We start from the raw sequence: 23,975 nt of genomic DNA on the forward strand, positions 1-23,975 counted from the left end.
TCTCCTTTTTCGCGCGCCTTTGCTTGAAAGCATCATCTTCCTCGTCCAGGATGTAGGTGTTTGCTCACGTCTGGATCTCCGCCATGGACCGAGCTGGTTTGCGGCTCAATTTGCTGTTTAGCTTCCCCGGTTGCAACTTATTCTTGAAGGCACGCGCATAGGCGTGCGGCTCTGACTCTTCAATTTTGACTGATGCTGCGCTGAATCGTTTTACATACTGCTTCAGAGTCTCGCCCTCGGATTGGCGAACGTTATAGAGATCCTCGATCGTCACCTGCTTGGTTTTGCTGGCGGAAAACTGGACGAGAAATTTTGATGAGAAGTCACAGAAATTAGTGATGGATCCCCGGGGTAGCGTGGTAAACCAGGCCATGGTTGTGCCTTTGAACGTAGCTGGGAACATCCTGCACTTCACAGCGTCCGAAGCGGCACTGATCACCATTTTTGTGTTGAAGTATAACAGGTGCTCTTTGGGATCAGCTTTCCCACTGTATGTCTCAAGTACAGTATTCTTTATGTTATCTGGTATGGCAACCTTACTTACTGCCGCTGAGAATGGCTCGAATTCAGCCACGACCTCCGCCTCGTGTTCCCCTTCATCCTGTTGCTCGGAACGATAATACTCTAGTTGTTCTTGCAAGTAATCGTTCCTCTGTCGTATATCATCAACACTACGGATCAAGCGCCTCCAGTCTTGGCCAGAGATCGGTGCCTGAGGTGCCTGATTCTCCTCTCTCGAAGCTCCAGGTGAGTGCGTTGGTGATCTCTGTTGCTCCGGTGAAGTCGGCGGAGAAGGTAACGGTGGCGTTGGAGAAGGAGGTGGAGGTGGTGGTGGCGGTGGTGGTGGAGGAGTTAACTGATCGGTTTCTTCACGACGAACTTGCTCGCGTCGCGGCTTGCCTCTTACGCGACGTGGAGGCGAGCCGCGCTGCCGCTCCTGATCTTCGTCGCGTCGTCGACGACGTGTTTCCATCGATCCTGAATAGTGAACTGAAAAACTTCGAGCGAAAACTGATAACTGAAGAAAATTCACACGGAGAATCGAACTTCTCCAAATCCAACTGCAATCCACGTAGTCTGGGAATCAAAATCTACCGTTCCCCACAGACGGCGCCAAATGTTCCATCATGAACATTGAGATGAGGTGTAGTACCTAAGATACAAGGAACGTGACGCAAGATTTCTAGAGAGAAGTGAGAGTGTAACCGCTTAGAGAGAGAAAGTAACTGAATTTCAAGCTTGTTATTGCATAAATGAGCTAAGAGTCATTTACAATTGGTATCCCTCCCCTATTTATAGGTGGGGGAGTTGGGCCTAGCGCCTCTAAATCATCCTAATGAGCCAGTTAGGCCTTCGGGACAAGGGCCCAAGTCCCTAATGTAATTCCCGCCTTAAGCCAGCGCCCCTGGGCGAGGGACCTGGGGGTCTCACCCAGTCCACCAAGATAGATTTGTTTTGGAAATATATTTTAGGTGCAGAAATTTCAATTGATACTTTTTATATAATCATACTTTTTATATAAACTCAGATTCAAAATAGATCACAACACAACAAAACATGACAAAGAGATCACAATCCGGGTAAATATCTTTTTGTGTTATACCTCTTGCATAGTAAGTTCTCAAAGCAGTTTGGATACACGTAGCATGTATACTATAGCATGTATACTATTCCATCTAAAGTTGAAGTGGCAATCAGACACATGCATGCATGAAATTAATTAGCCAATTTACACATTCTATTTTAATTTCACTACATTCAATTGTTTAGTGTTATTCACATGTTGGAATGTACCCTAACATAAATGTCTTATGAGATGCATATCAAAGCGAAATAAATGTGAAAAAATGACCTACTGCACACTGAAAGGTGGCTTCAGTAAATAAATGTGAAAAAATGAATTCATGCATCGTACTCAGAATTTGGTATTCTTAATGATTGAAGAATTTAATTTGAACTCCTCTTGGGGTTAAAAAGTTTCACAATGTCATCCAATAACATGTTGCAACGTTTTTGAATGAGATGTTGTCTAATTAAATGTTAAAACACCACGTTGGAAACTGCAAACATAAATGGGATGAAAATAATAGTATAAAAATAAAAAAGGATAAGAGATACTTTTCCAACCTGATCAAAATAATATTGAACAGATAGTTATGATTTTGGTGTCCTTTGTGCGCTATAACTCCTTCCCTTCTCCGGTATCGCAAACCTACAAAAGGGTAGTTCTAATTCAGAGTTCGATAGATATACAATTAGATAAAATAAAGTTCGAGGTGTCTAGCCACACATCCAAGAAAAAAAAATACATCAAAAAGTAATATATGAAATATAGCAAATAACAGAAGGCTTAAGCAATGATCAAAAGGGAACAAACACGGTTTCAAAAATCAAACAACAGAATGTGAGAATAAGGAAACAAAGACTAATTTCATGGCTCTTAGATCACCATTCTTGTTAGTCTTTTGAGTCAGCTTGTGCCACTTACACAGAAGTACAATAAAAAAGTATCAGAAGCTAAATAAAAAGAAAAAGACACGTGGAATTTTTTTATGAGAATTAACGTGAGAATGACACGTCACTAAGAACTAACGTGAGAATGACACGTCAATAAATCATCCCGATAGAAGTTCTTATTTTCTAATATATATTGATTGATATTGATATTAATATTGATAAATGTCTTTGACTTAAAAATAAAAACTGATAATTCATGTTCAATACAATAAATGTGATTATGAACATAAGCTCTTTATTATGTGAATATCTATGTGCCTTATAAACAAAAGGAAGGAAAAAGAAATGGTTGTTTCCATATCTTTCCATTTTGAAGGTCATTTCCTTCAATTATCTATGTTAGTACAAGCAAGGACCAATTTTACTTCTGTTGACATTGCAGTCAAATTCTATCTTCTATTTTTTTTGTTAATGGTATGTTTGGCCATTTCCACACTTGTCGTTTCATTTTTTTTCTTTATATTTTATATTGATATCCTATGTGTTAATCGTAGTGAAAATTCTTTTTGTGAATCTTGAAGATTCAGAAACTACAAGTCCAGAAGAACTGTAGTATAATATGCATAAATCTTGAAGATTTATGATTTATAACACATATAAACAAAGGATAGTTCTGAAAGGAAAAGTGCATGAATTGAAGTGCACTAGAAAATTTGATGCTCATAATATAATATTTGTTGAGTTATGAGTACCCATTTTAATAGTGAAGATGTTTGTCCCGTTGATTGCGCAACAATGCACACACTCCTTAAGAGTAAATTGTATTTCTCGCCTTTGACAATGGGAGAATCAATTGCACTGCAAAAATGATTGAACACTCCGGAAGAGCTAAAATTTTGTTGAAAAAATAAATGATAGAAATACTTTGGATCTATTTTTGTGATTGAGATATTTTCTAAAGCAAATATTTCATCTAACATGACAAAAGTTGTGATATTTTACTGTTCCTGAAGAACATGTAATGGTATATATGATATTGTATGGTGGTTCTCCGGAAAAGGCTCTAAAAAACAATATTTCAAAAGATATCAACTTCCGTTGATGGGGAGTACGTCAAAGTGGTGCTAACTTACACTTGAGGGGAAGTACGTTGAGAATTCAAGTGTAATTTAGAGACTCTCCTACTTTGAGCTCTCATATTTCCCCAACCACTACTGTTATCAAAGTATGAAGATAAAATGAGGAAATATGAAAATCTTTGAAGGATTCAAAATGTGAGAAAAAATATTATTTGAAATATTGAAGCATTATTTTGATTAGCGAAATTCTTCATGTGGAAGAAGTGATTGTGATTGGCATATGACCGGTTAGACCATCCCGAGTCTTATGATGCAAAAGTCTATTTCTCAAATGTTGTTCTTAAAGCCAAATTTTTTTTGGCAAAATAAGGAGAATTTCCTATGATTCTTGAATATATTTGATGTAATACATTTGCATATATTCAGTGTTTATCGATGCATCGACTTAGATGAGTGAAATTTCCAACCTTGATCAAGTTGTTATGTGACATGATTTTGAATGTCGAGTTGCACATGTTCATTTATGAAATGATCTGGTAAAGATATTTAGTTAAATGCTTCTTATTTATAGCTAGACAATTATTACGAGAACAAATGTCCTTATTCTTTTTGGACATGTGATATTGCTAGTAACAACATCTATATGCATCAAACCAATGAGTTATTATAATTCTCTCTGTTGAATTGGTTCATTGTCAGGAACCTAATATCTCTCATCTAATAACTTTTTATGCTATATGTTCTTCGTTGTCCAGCCGACAACACTTATATGAGATTAAAAGAAAGCTGAGGTTATGCTATAAATTTGAGATATTGCCAGAAGATATTGCATATCTTACTTATCGTTATTTCTCGGCATCAGGGGGAGAGAAAAACTAAGCAACTCTATAAATTTGTGTAAAATTCAGATATATACTCGCGCACAATAATGTGAACCTAAAGTTCAAAAGAATGCATTCTCTGACCTAAAAGAGATTTCTAAATTTCTTGATGCTGCAAATGTCCTTCTCTATTGAAATTTTATTAGGCTAAGTCATGCCTAAACTTGGTTTCAAAGATAAATCTTAGAGAAGGCAAATGGTCTTGTGATGAGGAAAATTATCATGAAAAGTGTAGAGATTACGAAAACTGTTTAAACCTCCTGAAAAGGTTCAGGTACCTGTGGCTATTGATACAAAGAGATCTCAATCGATTATATCTCTACAAATTGAAACAAAGAACCAGGAACTTGAAAAATTGTCGACAGATGAAGTAGCGCTCAATATTATAAGTGTGAGAATATTGAACCCATATTAAAGGGTGTGGTCGGCCAACATATAAAGAAGCAATTCATTTGCAAAAAAAAAAAAAGAGTCTTTGGACTTGAAGTCTAAACCTCAAAGGCGTAAAAGCATATTGCATAGTTGTTTTGTTCTGAAATGGTCATTGATTGACAAAATGGAACATGCTTTTAACCAGTTTCGGTTTCATTATCCAAATCTGAATATGAGAAAATTCTACATCGGAGATTCATGCATCAAACAACACAAGGCTAAAGAAGGATACATCAAGGGAGATAGAACAAAGCACATATCACTGAAACTCTTCTACACTCATGATCTACAAAAGAATGGTGACATAGACATCCAACAAATTCGTTCAACTGATAATTTGACAGACTTATCTATGAAGGCTCTTCCAACAACAACATTTGAAAAGCTTGTGCAAAATATCGGAGTTCGTCGGCTGAAAGATCTCAATTAATATGCATTGTACTCTTTTTTTCCTTAACCGTGTTTTTTTTTTCCATTGGGTTTTTCATGGTAAGGTTTTTAATGAGGCAATGTACAAAGACGAACTATAGAATGATGTACTCTTTTTCCTTCACTAGGTTTTTATCCCACTGGGTTTTTCCTAGTAAGGTTGAGGCACATTCTTAAGGGATGGTCATCCAAGGAGGAGTGTTATGAATAATTTAGATGACCATCATGGGCCAAGGCCAAGCCCGTGTAACTTGGCCTTTCATCCTTATTCACCCCTATAAAAACAAAGGAGATGCATCAAGATGAGCACTTCTCATTCCACAATTTATATGACTCTTGCTTCTGTCTTTTCCTCTCTGAGTCTCTCACTCTCTTACTTGTACTATATTCATTTCATAACATTTTTGTCTTTTTGTTAGTTTTTCGAAGAAAAAAAATAAATTCTGAAATTACTAATTAGTACATATATTCAAATTATTATTGAGTATATGATTTTTCCTTTTGAAAGTGAGTATAGGATCTTTAAGTATATACATATAAATTAAACCAATATTCATACATATATTATTGGAAAATATCTTCAAGAATATCATACTTAGCTTACACTCATTCAAAAAACAAATACTTAGCTCATACAAATTTGGAATAATTGAGAGAATATATCTCGATACATAATTCGGAATAATATCTCGATAATATCTTCTAAGGAATAATATTTCTTGTACATAATTAGCTCATAGGCATAACTAATAAATGGAGTAAATTATATGTAATTTTCTAAATAACAATGTGAATAATAGTTTTTTTTATAAGCCAAATAATTATATTCAAAATTAGCACAAGCGTGCTAAACTATAATAGTTATTTTCATTCTCATTCATTATATATGTTGTGAATATTAAGGGATGTATCACATGAGAAAATCTTCTTTATGTGAGAATGAATAGAATGATTTTGAAACCATTAGATTGGAATGAATGTCTGTGATTAAAACACTGGATTAATGAAGTCACATGATATATTCCTTCAGTTCAGAAAAATTATACTCCTCCACCGTCTTCTCATCATCAATTTGCTGTGACTGACAGACCGTCACCATCTTAGGTATTCTTCAATCAACACACACAACCCCTAATCTATATTCCTAATAGGAATCATAAACCCAATAAAAGGTAATCAATAATTTCTTCATCCATAAAAAATTAACACATAGACTTTTCGAATTTCTAAACCTCAACTACCTTCAACTTAATTATCCGTAGACGCGGTACAAGGAGGTTGAATTGTTTGACGCATTGGAGGTTCATCAAATTTCAGGAAAAAAATACAAGAATAATGTCGGTCGTTGAGTAGTTCTTCTGTTGATTACAGATGGAATTTGCTTTTCCTATATTGGTACATAAAATTACAGTGGAAAAGATAGCAATGAAAAAATAAAGAAGATAATTTTCAGATGTATGCTGAAACGAGTATGGAGCATGGCGGTGGGAGATTGGCGAAAAGGTCTGGAAATCGGAGAATGATTGGGGCATGAATGAGTCTCGCAAGTAGCAAGTGCTAAACAGCCGTGGAGAGCTGACTTTATGGGGAGGAAGACTGACAGTCTAGGCACGTGACTTCATTAATCCATTGTTTTAATCTCAGCCATTTATTCTAATCTAATGGTTTTAAAATCATTCTTATCATTCTCACATACAGAAGACTTTCTCATGTGATACATCCCCTTGAATATTAATCATATACTATATATTATTTTCAAAACCAAAAAGTGACAATTTCGACAAGTGTTACCCTCTCATTTTATGTATTTCTTCATAAGTTTTCTCTCTCATACTATAATTAACATGGTTGTCAGAACCGGACCGGACCGGCCGGTCCAACCGTTCTGACCGGGAACCGGAACCTTGGCCTGTTCGGTCCTCTATCATAACCGGAGGTATTTAAAACCGGTCAAAAATCGTTAAACCAGTCAAAAAACCGGTAAACCGGTCAAAACCGGTGGTTCAACGGTTTAACCGGTTCAGTATTTTTAACCATAAATGAAAACATGTGCGGTGTACCACGCACATGGAAAAGGAGAAAAACTAATGCTCAGTTTTAATTCTCACTGTCTCACACGCACCCCAAGTCCCAATATTACCTTTTTGACTTTTCGCATAAATTTTCTATTCCCTGTGTGGCACCTACCTACTGAACGTAGGGTTGAGATCCTCTCCAGTGAAATTCTCTCAAGTTTTCTCAAGTGGACATTTGTAGCGGTTTTAGCCCGCCACAAAATGTTGTCAGCTGCCACAAAGTCTGTCAATTTTTTTCAGCAACATTTTGTGGCAGCTGGAAAAATTTTGTGGCGGTTTTAAACCGCCACAAATGTCCATTGAAGAAAAATTGAGAGAATTTCACTGGAGAGGATCCGGACCCACTGAACGTATCATACTATCATCTCACCATTTCCACTTTTTATTTCAACCTTTTCCTTTTTGTCTTTTACACTTCTCACCATTATCTCTTTCTTACGTTTTCTCATTTCCAACTTTTTGTATTCACTATTTTGCAGTCACTTACTTCTTAGTGGATATAAAATGGTGTAATATAATACCAATCATTTTACTTCATAATTAATAATATTAAATAAAATGGTTGTAATTTATATTTCTTTATTTTATTATTGTAAAATTATAGTTAATCTTATCTATTGCCATTTTAAATCTACTATTTTAGTTATATAATTCTGACTATATTGTGTCATTTTCATTTTTAGTTTGATGTTTTTATTTTTTATTCAATATTAATATGTTATATATTTATTTTAAAATAATATTAATTTATTGATAGCGATAAAACCGGTTGGACCACGGTTCAATTACGGTTGAACCAGTGAACCGTGAACCAGTGCCTCACCGGTTCGATTTTAATAACCTTGATAATTAGTATGTAGATGATGTCCTATTTATATTTTATGATTTTTAGTAATTTAAATATTAAATAATTATATATTTTTGAAAACAATTAATGTATTAATATTGCATTTAAGAGTTATTAATGACATTAGAATAGCTAACAAAAGTCAATTGTGACTTTTTTCAAAAATAACTAGGGTATTAATTTGACATTTAATGGTTCTTAATAACATTAGAATAATTAATGAAAGTTAATTGTGACTTTTCTACCATCATTAAGATGTATAATGATTATTGTTATTTTTATATAATAAAAAAATTGAATATAATATCTTACGTCCAAAAAATAATATCAAATATGTCATAAAAAAATATGAGTTTGTTTTTTTTACCTATTTGTGTGTGCTCAGAGCACTAGTGGTTAATTGTGGCATGGCTTGTGGCCTTGTGCTAGGAGAACAAAGCATAGTAATATGTGGGCTTAAATACTCCAAAGGTCCCTATAATTGTAAAGGGAATCAATCCTGGTCCCTAAATTTTTTTTGCATCAAATGTAGTCCTTAAATTTATTTTTTTAATCCAATTGGCTCCAAAGTGTGTTTGAGCATGATGTGGCATGAATTTTGTCCAATCTGTATTTCCAGGTGGATTACTTTTTTATTTTTAATGCATATGTGTAAATGATTTTAAAAAATTAAAATTAAACCCAAATTAAAACCCTAATTTGTCATCTCTTTTCATCACACACGACCGACCTCCTTCTTGTCTTCCCTTTTCTGGTGCAGTACCCACACCACCATACCACCATGCTACTTCTTCCTCTCCCCAACGTGACAACCACCACTCAAGCATATTCCTTCTTCTCCCCCTGTCTTCGGCAAGAACGAAACAGAGCCACCACCGGCCACACCACCACCGTAGCCTCCTCTGTTCCGACGAGCTTCATCCACAAGCCCCATGGACGAAGGAGCAGAGAAGTACGACGAGAGAAAGCGACGAGAATTAGAGACTGAACCACCACCACGACGTCAATTTCTCTCCTATTTTCCGGCGAGATGGTTGAGCCAAAGGTGAAACCAACATCACGACTAGACTCCCCTTGAAGTCAGCTTCAAAACCCCTAAATCAATTTGATGATCGGCCGCCGTCAACTCCGGCGCCGCCACTGCCGTCTTCTCCGGCGAGTGGGTTTTGGAGGCGTTCAGTTTCAAGTTCCTCTTCGTTCTCTTGTTCAGTTTCTCGGCTTTGCTTTCTGGAATCTCCTGGGTTCTTCTTAAATTCTGGGTTGCAGCAGGATGCCAAAGATGGACAAGGTTTGTTTAAAGGCTTCCTTTATTCTATTTATGAATGGACCATGAATCCGGTGGCTTGAAATCTATTGCTCCCTAATCCTATGATTGGCTGCTGAAAATTCCTGTTAGAGGAGATATAGTGTGAAGGTTGTTGGGCTCGTGAAGGATACAGGAGTTGCCTAAGATGGGTTTTTATTTTGAGCTTTTGCTAATCTGTTTATGTGAGGGAGTACTTGTTTTTTTTCTCTGGATTTTTCTGATTCTTGTTTTGTTTTGAGGATTGAAGAATGATGAAGATGAAGATTATGTATTTAATTTTGATGAGAGGTTCATTTAGGTTTTAATTAGGCTTAAAGCCACGTGGAAATGCTTAGTGGCAAAAAAAATTGACACATAAGCAACAGACACACTTTGGAGCCAATTGGATTAAAAAATAAAATTTAGGGACTACATTTGATGCAAAAAAAAATTAAGGACCAGGATTGATTCCCTTTACAATTATAGGGACTTTTAGAGTATTTAAGCCTAATATGTGATGTGCATTGCCTTGTGCAGGGAATCTCATCTGGAATTGTTTGCTGTTTTTTAATTGGATAGATATGTTGTGCTATGGGAGGGGCTGAGTTTCATGTTTTGACTCCTTGTTTTGATTCTCTCTTGGGTGATCAATAAAGCATTTTTTTGTTGTAAAAAAATTGTAATTTACATTTGCATTTTGTTATGAAATTGATTTATGTTAAATTCCTATAACAATCTGCAAAATGAATATGTTAATAATAGTGGTCAAATAGATTAGATTAGATTAGATTAGATTAGATTTTGTTTTGTTTTATTTTAATAATTTTTATTCTGAAATCGATAAACTATATATAGAACCCTGAACCTTTTTCGTCGCCAAACACTGCAAATCGCGCAAATCGCTATTCCCGCACCCTAACCTTAATCTCCTCTCGCCGTCGCACCCTGAAACCCAATCTCCTCTCGCCGCCGCACCATCCCACCATCTCTCCTCCGACGATGGATTGCAGTCGCAAACGAACTAGTCGTGCCGTGGCGGAAGACGAGATACTGCGGTACGCTGAGAAGAAGGCATTGAGATTGGTCAAAAAACTGAAGACGAACCCGTTGAATCCATTTGGTGACTCTAATCTGAATGACAAGTTTCTTTGGCTGAAGAAAATTGAGCGCGACCTTTCTCTAGGTCAAGGTTTTGCTTTTTCTATTAGAGAAGGAGAGACAAAGGGTTAGAATGATGGAAATTGAAAAAGTGAAGAACAGAAAACAAGGGAATTAGATTTCCCACCCCTGGGTTTAGAATTGCCACCCTAGCCTTTTTAAAAAAATGCCGGGAATACCCTCCGGGACTTAAACCTCCATACCAGTCCAGAGGTTGATGTTCTGGACTAGTCCGAGAGTTAAACCTTCGGATTCTTTAATTACAGTTAAAATAACATGACTTTAGTCCAATTGCAGCAAATATAACATGACTTTAAAATTGAAAAGTTACATAATCCAATTTAAACAAAATTACAATACATAATCCAAGTTAAGCATTGGAAAAGTAAAGCAAAATAACAATACGAAATCTAAGTTCAGCATTTCAAAAGTTACACAAATAGTCCTTAATATAGAATTAGTAAAGAACTAATATTAATCTTCTGTTATGTTTGTGAAGCTTCCAGGTGGAGGTGCACTGTCCTTTGAAAATACCTGTATAATGAAAACAGATTCAAATGCTTTGTTGTAGATGTGGAAAAGATTCAAATGCTTTATTTTAGATGTGGAAGAAGATTATCATACCTTGACTACATTGGACAAGGTTATATTCAGATAACAATTAGACTTTCTAGGAGATAACACAGCGACCTGAAAGCAAAGTGAAGAAACGATGTGATGTCCAAGTTGTCCAAAGAAGCTTAAAATGTTAAAGTTGCCTATAGATTAACCTTTTGGAGAAGCAAAACAGATCCAACAGTTATGTCTTTCGCAAATACGCTTTCAGTGAAGACCTTGTGATGGATACTAGCGCCAACAGTGCCCGTAGGGTCCTGAATCTCAATCTCAGATGTCATGAGAGAAACATGAATCATTTCACTGAAATATAAGGAGGAATAAGGAAATACCTTGAGTGTAACTGTTGCATCTCCAAACCCATTGGGATTGCAGGATTTGATAACACCGATGACGTGATCTACTCTTTCATGATGGTGAGTGATTGCGCCCAGAGGAGTGGCAGATCCGTTTAATTGCAGGGCTGAAAGCCAAGCATTGGATTGGAAATCGGGATCGGTGTCGTGGCCGTCTTGGAGGACTTGCCTAACGAATTGTTGGGTTGAAATGTTTGGTTTGTCGTCGGTGGATCTGCGGTGAATCATGGCGGCCTGGACGGCGCCAGCTGGGCCGGGAATGAGAGGACGAGAGCTGGAGGCAAGGTTGTCTTGGCGTTTGCAAGGGCGGATGAAGGTTGATGGTGGATCTTATTCCATTTCTTCTGGTTATTTCCTGCAACAAGGGAAGAAGGGAAGTAATGTAATGGTGTAGGATGCCTTTGGTGCATAGGGGACTAATATAGGAAGTAAAGGGATTTATGGTGTAGGAGGAATGAGTAATGGGGTTGGTGGTGAAGATTAATGGTGGTCAGAGTTGGTTGTGTAGGCAGTGATGGTGGTTGAGATTGTAATTGATGGTGGTCAGAGTTGGTTGTGTAGGCATTCTGCTGCTTGATAAGGGTGATCCAGGACTATAAGTTTCGGATCACTCCAGGACTTTAAGTTTCGGATCAATCCAGGACTATAAGTTCCGGACTGATTCATAATTAAATTTACCACCCCCCCCTTTTTAAGACGTCCGAGATTTGAAAACCCGGATTAATATGAAACTTCAAGATTCGTACCTCTAAAACCAGATACTGTCACAGACAGAAACGTGAAAATGCAGTGACAATAATATGGGACAAACAGACCTCGTTACAATACTGGAGCATTGTCTTAATACATGTAGGAAAATATTCTTGCTAATAATATGGTTACAGACATGGTTACAACATTACAAACATGAATCATATTATCAATCTTCTGTTATGTCTGTTAAATCAAAGTTGGTAATAACACAAGGACCAATCCAAACAATGTGTTCAGCCATAAATTTATCCAAACGCTCTTTATACGGTTTACACCATTCGAACTCGGGTTCTTCAACGTTGTATTCCCATTGGGGAGCAATTGGCGGCATAGGATGTCCAGACACCAACTTCAGCTACATTTAAGAGTATAGTAGTAAAATTAGATATATTTCAATATAAATTGTTTAACGTGACAAGAGAGTGTATTAATAAAAAAGAAGATATGTATTTAATTGAGGATATACCTGTACAAAGTGATTGGTCACATGACCAATAGCTATGACAGGATGTTCTAACGGTGGGGCGCCTCCTCTCATCGGAAGGTAAGTGTAACTAGATTTTAACGAGATGGAGATGAAAACCACCCGAAACCGGTTAGCAATAAGGTACCCCATCTCCGGTAGATGCATCCATTTGGCTTTAGTGGCTCTACCATCAGGAGGGAGAGTGAGACGATTGTGCATGGCTTGTACCACATCATAACCCCACATGCGTGTATAGTGTTTCTCATAGAGTGTGAGTTCTATAATCAGCTCTTCCCTAACCCGAGGCCAACCGTCCTGACCGTTCTGAAGGTCCAGCAATGCAGCGACGGCTCTGTATCCACAATTACCATCCCCGACAACATCTATCACTTCATGTATATATGGCCATAAAAAAGATGGCAACTCCGGTAAGTAGATTTTGGAGCCGGTGGCCGTCATAGCCTTCTTGTTCTTTGACTTAGGAGCTTGCGATGTTGGAGTTGTTTTAGGAGTTTTGGTGAGCCTAGGTTTCCTCTTGCTAGCTTTCGATTCTTGTTCTTTGGTCTGATTGTCAACATGTTCCCAATGTGAAAGGTCACGCTGGGTGGATCCTATTGATTGACCTCTGGGAGGTTTGGTTTTCCTCTCCTTGGACGATTGATTGTGCTTTATCTTCACTTCAGAAGGACACAATGAACTGATTTGAGGACAATAAAGCTCTTTAAGCTTCCTTCTCAGCATACTTTGGCCCGCATCATCCAAGGTATTGAAATGAGCCCACAAAGCCTCAATCTCTAGCGGCATGCATCCACTGTTTGAGGTTTGACTCTCCACAACAGGCACTTGTTCCCAAGAAAGTATCTTCCAGAATGGATCAACTGCTGCATACGGAATTGAGGCCATACTCTGAAGTGCACAAGCGCAAGGTAGTCCATGAGTGACTTTCATCACGCAACCGCATTTCTCACCATGACCCCGGTCTAATTCTTTAACTTTTTTGATGCGATTATACACTTGAGTGATGGTAGACAAGTTACCCGGATTATTTTCCTTCAAAGTGGCCAACATGTGTCTCGGTGGGACCCAATTGTTATTCATGCTGTCGACTTGAACCTTCTCTTCTTCTGTTAGTCGACCAGCATAGGAATGGCCAACCAAAGATCTAGCTGGTTCATGGTTGTGTATCCCTTCCAACACTTTCAGCCACCAATTTTTATCACCCTCCGTAGGTCGTCCTTTAAGTTTAAAAGGACAATCACATTTTTGTGATCCGGTGGAGTTGTACTTGAAGGACTTAGGGTCCTTGTACGGGATGTACACACCATGCTTCGAGCACCGCAGAACAATATACATATTTCCACCTTTTCTGGAATAATCAGACCTTCCAGTCACAATCGCATATCCATTGTCCTTCCCAACATTCTTAGCCCATTGTTTAAGGTCATCAACAGTTTCAAATATCTGTACAGTGGTAACATATCATTTTAAAATTAGTAATCAATTCAAGCATCACTAAACAATAATGTCATTATGGTATACGCAATGAATACCTGATTGGTCGACCATAAATGAGTGGTATCCACACTTATAGGCTGAACATTATCTTGTTGTTGAAGTAACATTCCTTCACTGACATCATTATCTTGTTTTAGAAGCAGCATTTCATCATCATAGAAAAATGTGCTCGTCATACTGCCTGCATAAACCAATCTGCCACTGGTTAACAGTCCGTATAATGAACATTCGTACTAATCCGAGACTATAACTCTCGTACTAATCCGAGACTATAACTTTCGTACTAATCCGAGACTTAAACATTCGGATTTATGTCGAGGCAGAAAAGTTGAAGTGATGGTGGTGGCAAAAAATGAAGAGAAATTTAAATGGTAGAAAATATAAACAAACGTATATTATTGGCAAATTATAATGGATGCAATGATACATACCAAGGTGGTGCTGGTTGATGAAGGTTGTTGTTGGTGGTGCATGAAGGTTGTTGTTGGTGGTGCAATGATGGTGGTGGGGGGTTGAGGGGTAGTAAGAAAAGAGGAAGTGAGGGAGTGAGGGTGATCAGAAGTGAAATGTAATGGGGGGTGGTTTGGTGGTTGAGGAGTTTATGCAGGCCATAATGATGGTGAGGTAGGTGAAGCTATGGAGTAATGGTGCTGAAAAAGGTGGTAGAATCTGTCAGAGGTGTCCGGAAGTTGAAGTTTCATACTAATCCGAAGGATGAAGTTTCATACTGATCCGAAGGTTGAAGTTTCGGATTATATCTTGAAGATTAAACTTCATTACAAGGGTTTGTGTTGTTGAGTGCCAGGTTTTGGTTTCCATTACAAGGGTTGATTATTAGGGTTGGTTATAAAAGTTATTGATTTTTAAAATTATTAGGGTTGATTATAAAAGTGAAAAAGAAAAAAAAAATGTTAAAGTGAAGATAAAGCTCACAAATTATTAGGGTTTAGGGTAAAAGTGAAAAAAAAAAAAAAAATATACGTTAAAGTGAAGATAAAACTCATACTAATCCGAAATAGTAGTGCAAAATACATAGTCCCCTAATATCATAATAGTAATGTCAACAAAATGCTCATACAACTAATGTCCCCTACTGTCCCCTACCCCGACGACCTCCCCTACCCCTACGACCTCCCCTGGCTCCTGCCCTGCCGCCCTCCCGGCCACCTGCTGCCCTGCCGCCCTCCCGGCCACCTGCTCGGCCGTCGGCTCGGCCACCTACTCGGCCACCTGCTCCCAGACCTCCTCTCCCAGCAGCGTAAGCAATGCCCTGTGTCCCAGCCAAGTCCTGGAGGATGCGAAGTGCTCTCTCCGTTAAAGCGCGGGCCTGTGTGCCTGGCAGCAAAGCATCATCCACCTCAAGTGACAACTCAAGGACTTCTAAAGCCCTACGCAAAGCAGCCTGAAAGTAAATAATAAAAAAAACGCTGTTAGTAAATCACATACAGAAAACCACAAGTGCATAAAGAAAATAGAAATAAAATTTAAAATTTACCACGGCACTGAGATCAATCCTCCTCTCATCCGGTATGATGAAACAATGAGACACTCTAGCGTACCAATCCATGTAACCGCCCACAGCCTGTCCCTCCTCTATAGCAGGGTCGCCCTCAGGGAACAAGTACTGCACATAACCTGCGAATGCCGCATCAACAGCCTCAGCTGCGGGAGATCTATCCATCTCACTAGGGTGGCGCGGGATCGTCTGTATATACCCAAACTGTCGCATGACCCGCTCCGGAAGATGAGGTCGCACAGCAGGGGGATAGGGACACCGAATGTAGCCTGAAAACAAAGCCCTGTCATCCCGCTGTCGCCATTCCCTGTGGGCCTCATATGGAGTCCAAGTGACGTCGTCGGCCGTCAACTCATCAAGTAGTACTCGCCTCTCGTCAAGCCTAGCATGCCCCGACCGTGACTCTGTCCACCTACGAGCTCTGGGCTGGTCCTCTGTGTAAGCCTGGTTCGCATACCGGCGAACGAGCCTGTCTGGAAAGTGCTCAAAGACCCAGGCCATCAACAGGGAAGTGTAACCGCCCATCTGTTTGACCCCGCTGCGAGAAGACTGTCTAAGCTGGTCGTACAACGTGGCAAGGGCCATGGCGCCCCACGCGAACTCCGACACCCGCTCAAGATCCTGTAGCATGCCTACCAACGGGCGGAGAATGAGTGCCCCCCACTCTTGTCGGCGAACAATGTCGCGCCAACAAGATGCATCAGGTACATCCTGGCTGCATGCTTGTACCGCCCCTCTACATTACAATGTAATACCAATTATGATTAAGTAAATATAAATAATAGTTGGAAAAAGTTCAGATAATGAATGAAACAAACCTGCAACAGCTTTCGGGTAAAGGTCTCGCAAGAAGCTGAACCTCATAGTCGGACCCCTAAGCCTATCAAACTCAGCCATGTACAAATCTGCATCCCCCCCTAACAGCAAAGCGCAGGTCTCTGCCACATCATATCTCGAGGCCACTCCTAGAGTGTAGAATCTCCCACCAACCGGGATGTGAAGAAGAGCGGAGACGTCGTCAAGGGTGACAGTCATCTCCCCAAATGGCATGTGGAAACTACTAGTCTCCTCGTGCCACCTCTCCACAAGGGCCGATATAAGCCCTGGATCTGTCTCTACATAGCTGCACCTGACCAGTGGATACAGTCCGCTCCTCTCCACAATCAAGCGGACCTCCCTGTAATTGTCCCCCTCACACGTCATCAGCCCGAGCTTCGTACCAGCAGTGGCAAGCCTCAAATCACCTCGCTCAGAATAACGAGGGTCAGTGGTGCCTAGTAGGGTATGCCACGTCCACGGCGCTATGTGATCCGGGTAATGCTGCAGAAGTGACAACTCAACCGGCCCACCAGGAAACGATGGATCTCTCTGGAGCGGCGGCATATTCGGATCCTCTACCTCTACATCCTCACCCTCAATCTCAGACTCAGACCCCGACTCCGACCCCGACTCCGACTCCGGCTCCTCAACTGCATCAATATCAAGTGAAGAGGTGGAAGGCTCAACAGTATCGTGGGCGGTAACCTCAGGCGTCGACTGAGGAGAAACCTCAGTAGCAGTAACCTCAGGCGTCGAGAGAGCAGGAACCTCAGTAGCAGGAACCTCAGTAGCAGGGGCAGGAACCTCAGTATCAGGAACCTGAGTAGTAGGAACCTCAGTAGCAGGGGCAGTAACCTCAGTGGTCGCCTTCGGAGCCCCCTTCCTAGCACCCTTCCTAGCCCGCTTCCGAGAAGTCGACACATCTGTATCATGATCACCTCGCCTATGAGAAGTGTGGAGATAGGCACGACGATCGGCCAACTCTTCAGACGATACCCTCTTAGTTTGCTTTGTCCTCGCCATAATCTATCAGAAAAAATAAGGAAAACAGATTAATAGCTATGTAATGAGTAACTAACTAGTTGAAGCAATCCACAAGTATACACAGTAAACTAATGTTATGAAATTTCAATACAATTGAAATAATGTTATGAAATTCAAATGTGAAATCTCAAGTTGGTTATGTCCTTAACCACTACCCTAAGATAGCCAAAAACATGGAAATTATCTTCAGCCCATTCATCTTATCATGAAAAACAATAACAGAAGCAATAGGAGAGACAGTACTGAATCTCTCAAGTCCGAATCTTGAAGTCCTGAACCAGTCCGAATCTTGAAGTCCTGAACCAGTCCGAATCTTCAAGATTCGGAGTACGAATATCCCCAAATTCGCACCTCAGAACCCCATATACCCCAGAAATCACAATAGGAATGAAATTTCACCAAATCAACTCATAAAAAGGGATTCGAAACCTAACCTAATCTGAAATACCTAAATTTGAAACCCTAAATTTGAAATCACAACACCAACTCATCAAAATACACATGATTCAAAATACAAATGATTCTTGGTCGTGGATTCCAACAAATTACCTCAGTGTGGTCGGTTTTGAATCACAGATGATTCTTGGTTGCTTTTGGTCGTGATGTGTGGGTCGATTTGGGTGCCTCTGGGTCGCTTCTCCTGAACCAGTCCGAGAGTTGATGTTCTGTCCCGTTACAAATGTGAATCTGAATTGATAGTTTTGTTCTATTATTAACTGAGTCCGACATGACTAAAACACGGAGGGGCAATATTGGTTTTTCCCCACTTTTAAATGGGGTGGCAATTCTAAACCCAGGGGTGGGAAATCTAATTCTGGGAAATCTAATTCCCAGAAAACAACTCAAGGCAATGGAGAAAGCACAACGTCAAGAACAAATTGCATTGTTAGCCAGAGCAGGCGCTCGAGCTGAGTTCCAAGACTGGGAAATAAAGGAATAGGAGTTTGATTTTCATCAAAGCAAAGTTAGGTCAGAGATTAGAATGCGTGAAGGGCGTGCGAGGCCAATCAATGCCCTAACCCATCACCTCAATGGCTCTCATGATGATGGTTTCGATATCGAAATACCGTATATCATCTTCAAGGGTTTGACTGTGAAAGAATTAAATGAGCTTCATGATGACATCAAAATGCATCTGGATTTTGACACAACCCATGTAAAATATTGGGAGGCTCTCCTTGTGGTATGTGATTGGGAGCTAGGTCAAGCGAGAACAAGTGAACAACATAGGGGTCTGCATTCCAGTGTTGAGCCAGATGTGAAGAGGCTTTTGCTGGGGAAGTCACTTGCAGAGTTGGATGCTTTACATATTCATATCGACTCAGAGATGCGTACCGGTAGAGCTAAGGTGGTTGATTACTGGGAAGCCATTTTGAAACATCTCCACAAATACAAGGCCAAGGCTTTTTTAGAGCAATGTCATGCTAAAATGCGTAAGCATTTGCTACTAACTGAAGAAGCTGAAGATGAGGCTGGATCATTTTCACCACAATTGTTGCATGTTGACCACAATGAGGAGGATGAGGAAGCTATTGACCCTGAACAGGACAGCGCTATACTGGACCAGAAACATTTGCTTGTATTACAAGAGCGCCAAAGACGAATTGCAGCTCCTTCTGATGATCAGTTTGAGATGAAGGCCATAAAAGTTATGGGACCTATGGAAGATGAAGATGCACTGTTTGGATCTGATGATCAGCTCCTTCTTTATTTGCTTTCATTGTTTATTTCATTCTCTTGTTCTTGAGGGTGTAGATACTTGGAATAGTGTTTTTAAATCTCAATTGTTGATTGATGATTAGTGCTACCTCTACCAACACTAGCTAAGCTTTTTGTGATACCATAATTGCGCCTTATCCCACTGTGGAAGCAGTGGGAAAGCTTGACAAAGTTAATGAAAGCATTAGCAGAACAAATGACTTTCCCTTTGACTTATCCCACTATTTTAAAGTGATCTATTTCTTAATTTACCACCACTTAATAAGTATCTTGGATAAACTAGCTATTAGGCATGAGTTATATTTCATTTCATAATACAGTAATACACGTTATCTATATCTATCAACAAAGTTTGGCAATTTAGAGGGTAAAATTGTAATTCAAACAATTCAATACACATGAGTGAAAATTTTCCATGGTCAAATATGTAATAAATCAATCTTAGCTATTGATTACTTCTAATTATAATTCTTGAATAAATCAATCTTAGGATAAGTCTTGCCAGTAATGTTTCCCAAAATTGTTGATCTGCTGACTTTGACGAAATTTCAATACACTATGAGCTTATAAAATTGCTTCCATAGTCCATACCATACAAGCCTGTCTTATAATTTTTCAAGTTCTTCTTTGTTTGGAACGCATATGAGTCAATGATTCATGGTTGCGTCATATTATAGAGGTCATAGACGCATCCATAAATAATCACTGCTATATATATATTACTGTGACAGTACCATTATTTTTTGTCAACTATTTTCATTTGCAGAAAACCAGTCCTGCATGACCTTTGTTTGATTTGGAAATCATATAAGATTAAGAATATGTTGGTATAACTTCCATTTGTCTGCTTAACACATGCAGGTAGTCTAAGGGTCTTATTGACTGATAGGGACATATTGCTTATGACTGTTAGAGGAACCACTGCATTGGCTGCAGGCGTCTATACAACTAGGTACATGTGCTGGTTTTTCTTGATCACTTTGATTTTCAACTGAGCAACATCATTACTGAGCTTGGAAATCTATTACTGTTAGCAATAACTTTTTTGTCTAGCTTTTGCCAAATATTAACTGGTTTTGTTAGGATATATTGATAGGATCAAGCCTCCTATCACTAAGGTCTATCATAGAAGGCCTAAGGAATAAGTAGTAGATAACTTTCTTAGAGTAATAGTTGTGCCAGCTAAGCTTTAGTATATTTCTGCAATATTTGCTATTTCTATTTTGTAACTAATTGATGAGGTCAGCTAGTGAATTGGCCTTAGTATTAATACATAGGAAACATGGGTAAAGGGGGTATCGGGACAGTAGTGGAAATTGGGAGAGTTTTCTGGTGCTCTCGAATTCACCAGAACTGTATCATCCTCTTCCCCAAATTTTTGATTCTGTATTCACTGGATTTCACCTCAATTTCAGAGGGAGATCCTGTTAATCAATTCAAATACAATTCATATATTTCTTGATCTTATCAATTGGCATCAGAGCTCTTTCCAGGAGCTGTGGCATTGTTTCGGTGAATGGTTAAGAAACTTACAAAAATGGAAGCGCGTGTAGAACGGATTGAGAAGCTGTTGGAATTTCTGGGCGCGAGTAGGGAGGAAGATCGGAGGAATCGGATCGCAGATCGTGAACGAGATGATGATCGATTTCAACGATTAGAGGGTTTGATCGCATCGTTACAACAACCAACATCGGAACGATCAGGACCTCACGTCGGGAACGGCGAACCGGTGCGACACACAGAGGAGGAGGTGCGACTCGGATCGGAAACGGTGGACGCCGAGAATCGAGGTAACGAACGTTGGAAGAAGCTGGATATCCCTGTGTACGATGGAGAGGATGATGCGTTTGGCTGGGTAAACAAGTTGGAGCGGTTTTTCCGCATCAGAGGAGCGGAAGAGCATGAGAAACTTCAGGCTGTGATTGTGGCTCTTGACGGGAAGGCGTTGAGTTGGTTTCAGTGGTGGGAGTCTTGTAATCAAACAGTGAGTTGGGAGGAATTTAAGGTAGCAATTATAGAGCGATTTCAATCAACTGAGGCTCATAGCCCATTCGCAGCGTTGCTGGCGTTGAAACAAGAGGGTACAGCGGAAGAGTTTGTGACTCAATTTGAGAAATTTGCAGGTATGTTGAAAGGTGTGGGAGAGGATCATTTGATGGATGTGTTTCTGAATGGTTTGAAGGAAGAGGTCAGGGCTGAGGTGAAGTTGTATGAACCGGGCAACCTGTCTACATTGATGAAGAAAACCTTGATGATTGATCAAAAAAATCAAGCGGTAATGAAGGTTGGTAGTAACACATGGAACAAGGGCAGTAGTGCTTTTAAGAGCTCCTCATTTTCCAGAACAGTTTCAGTGGATACAGGACAAAAGAGTGGATCGAAAGGAGGACAAACTACTACACCTTCAGTGGGTTCGAGCAGTAGCAGCAATCAGGAGAAAACAGTTAGCAAGGGAAGGCCAGGGGGATTTAGGAGGCTATCTGAAACTGAAATGCAGGAGAAACTCAGGAAGGGTGAATGTTTTAGGTGCGATGAAAAGTATGGACCAAATCATATTTGCAAAAATAAACAACTTAGAGTAATGTTGTTGGAAGAGGAGGCTGGGGAAAAAGAAGAGAATGAGGAGGAACTTGTACAGGAGATAGAGGCAGACATTATGGACTTCAAACAGTTATCTCTGAAGAGTATTGCTGGGTTTACTTCCAAGAGGTCTCTTAAGGTGTGGGGCACTATCAATGGGCAGCAAGTAGTGGTATTAATAGATTGTGGAGCTACTCATAATTTTATAGCTCATGAGTTGGTGGAAAAGTTACACTTGGCAGTGCAAAACACTCCTAGTTATCTTGTGGAAGTGGGAGATGGACATAAGGTGAGAAGTCAAGGGATGAGTAAAGGAGTTTCAGTACTGATACAAGGGGTGACAATCCAACAAGATTTTTATTTGTTTGGACTGGGTGGTGTAGAAGTTGTGTTGGGGTTGGAATGGCTGGCTAGTTTGGGCGAAATCCGGGCTAATTTTGAGAAATTAACTCTGAAGTTTAATATGGGAGACCAACAAGTGATGATTAAGGGGGAACCAGAGTTGATCAGGGGTCCTGCTTCCTTAAACTCCATGTGGAAGGCACTGCACTCTCAAGGAGAAGGCTTTGTTGTAGACTGCAGAATGCTACAAGGAGAAGTGGACACACAGCTAGCTCAACCTGTGGAACTTACACAGGTGTTGGAAGAATTTCAGGAGTTGTTTGAACCCCCAACTGCCATACCTCCGAACAGGAGACACGATCATGCTATACACTTGAAGGAAGGTGCAGATATTCCCCATTTGAGACCTTATAGATACCCACATTATCAAAAGACTGAGATTGAGAAGATGGTGGCAGAAATGATGGCTGCAGGGATCATAAGACCTAGTGTCAGTCCATTCTCTAGTCCAGTGATTCTTGTCAAGAAAAAAGATGGGAGTTGGAGGTTTTGCGTCGATTACCGAGCCTTAAATAAGGTCACTGTCCCCAATAAATTTCCTATACCGGTTATAGATGAACTCTTAGATGAGTTAGGGGCTGCGACTATATTTTCTAAGCTGGATTTGCGGTCAGGTTATCATCAAATTCGGATGAGGGAAGAAGATGTGGAAAAGACAGCTTTTAGGACGCACGAAGGGCATTACGAATTTGTTGTTATGCCATTTGGCCTTACCAATGCCCCTTCCACATTTCAGGCATTAATGAATGAGGTTTTGAAGCCTTGTTTAAGAAAGTTTGCATTAGTCTTCTTTGATGATATTCTGGTGTTTAGTTTGACTATGCACGATCATCAACAACATTTATCCGCTGTCTTGAGATTATTGGAACAACATAATTTGAAAATAAATGGGAAGAAGTGTACCTTTGGGCAAACCAAGCTTGAGTACTTGGGACATTTAATATCAGCCGGAGAAGTGGCAGCTGACCCAAGGAAATTGGAAGCCATGTGGTTGTGGCCTCAACCAAAAGACATTAAGAGTTTAAGGGGGTTTCTTGGCTTAACGGGCTATTACAGGAGGTTCGTGCAGGGTTATGGATTAATTGCTAGACCTCTTAATCAGCTTCTGAAGAAGGATTCCTTTTTATGGGGAGATGAGGCACAATCGGCTTTTGAAAAGTTGAAGCATGCCATGACTATTCTGCCTACACTTGCTGTTCCAGATTTTGCTAAAACTTTTATTCTAGAGACTGATGCTTCAGGGACTGGTCTAGGTGCTGTCCTATTACAGGAGGGGAGACCATTGGCGTATTGGAGTGCTTCTTTGTCAGACAGAAATCAGAGGAAATCTGTGTATGAGCGAGAACTTATGGCAGTGGTCAAGGCTGTTCAAAAATGGAGACATTACCTCCTTGGTAACCATTTTATCATTAGAACAGACCAGAAAAGTCTTAAGTTTTTAACTGATCAAAGACTTTGGGCAGAGGAACAGTTCAAGTGGATATCTAAGTTGTTTGGATATGACTTTGAGGTACAATACAAACCTGGAAAGGATAATACAGCTGCCG

General features: G+C 39.7%; 2 protein-coding genes and 1 pseudogene across 3 annotated transcripts; 1 reads left to right on the plus strand and 2 right to left on the minus strand.

Moving 5' to 3' along the window:
• Nucleotides 1–64: 64 nt before the first annotated feature.
• On the minus strand, nt 65–973 carry LOC130736716 (uncharacterized). Its single transcript, XM_057588509.1, has one exon. The coding sequence runs from the start codon at nt 971–973 to the stop codon at nt 65–67; it is 909 nt and encodes a 302-aa protein (XP_057444492.1).
• A 9,511-nt stretch (nt 974–10,484) lies between these two features.
• Nucleotides 10,485–20,591, plus strand: LOC130736717 (splicing factor Cactin-like; annotated as a pseudogene).
• Nucleotides 14,654–18,742, minus strand: LOC130738507 (protein MAIN-LIKE 1-like). 2 transcript variants are annotated; one of them, XM_057590496.1, is made up of 3 exons: nt 18,277–18,468; nt 15,844–17,709; nt 14,654–15,750 (listed from the first exon to the last, which is right to left on the minus strand). In XM_057590496.1, exons 2-3 carry the CDS (start codon nt 16,492–16,494, stop codon nt 15,439–15,441), a joined length of 963 nt encoding a protein of 320 aa, XP_057446479.1. In that variant the 5' UTR covers nt 16,495–17,709; nt 18,277–18,468; the 3' UTR covers nt 14,654–15,438. The 2 variants fall into 2 exon arrangements, 1 of the variants encoding a protein (XP_057446479.1); XR_009019425.1 differs by having other exon boundaries at nt 15,562–15,750; nt 18,277–18,742.
• Nucleotides 20,592–23,975: the final 3,384 nt, after the last annotated feature.

Source organism: Lotus japonicus, chromosome 2 (assembly GCF_012489685.1).
Source record: "Lotus japonicus ecotype B-129 chromosome 2, LjGifu_v1.2".
NCBI classification, from domain to species: Eukaryota; Viridiplantae; Streptophyta; class Magnoliopsida; order Fabales; family Fabaceae; genus Lotus; species Lotus japonicus.

What these genes read in the sequence shown, in the direction of transcription:
- LOC130736716 (XM_057588509.1), bottom strand. Translation starts at nt 973, where the DNA reads ATGGAAACACGTCGTCGACGACGCGACGAAGATCAGGAGCGGCAGCGC.
- LOC130738507 (XM_057590496.1), bottom strand. Translation starts at nt 16,494, where the DNA reads ATGCTACAGGATCTTGAGCGGGTGTCGGAGTTCGCGTGGGGCGCCATG. An exon ending in GGATTGATCTCAGTGCCGTG is followed by an intron (nt 15,751 to 15,843) that starts GTAAATTTTAAA and finishes ATTTACTTTCAG; the next exon opens with GCTGCTTTGCGTAGGGCTTT.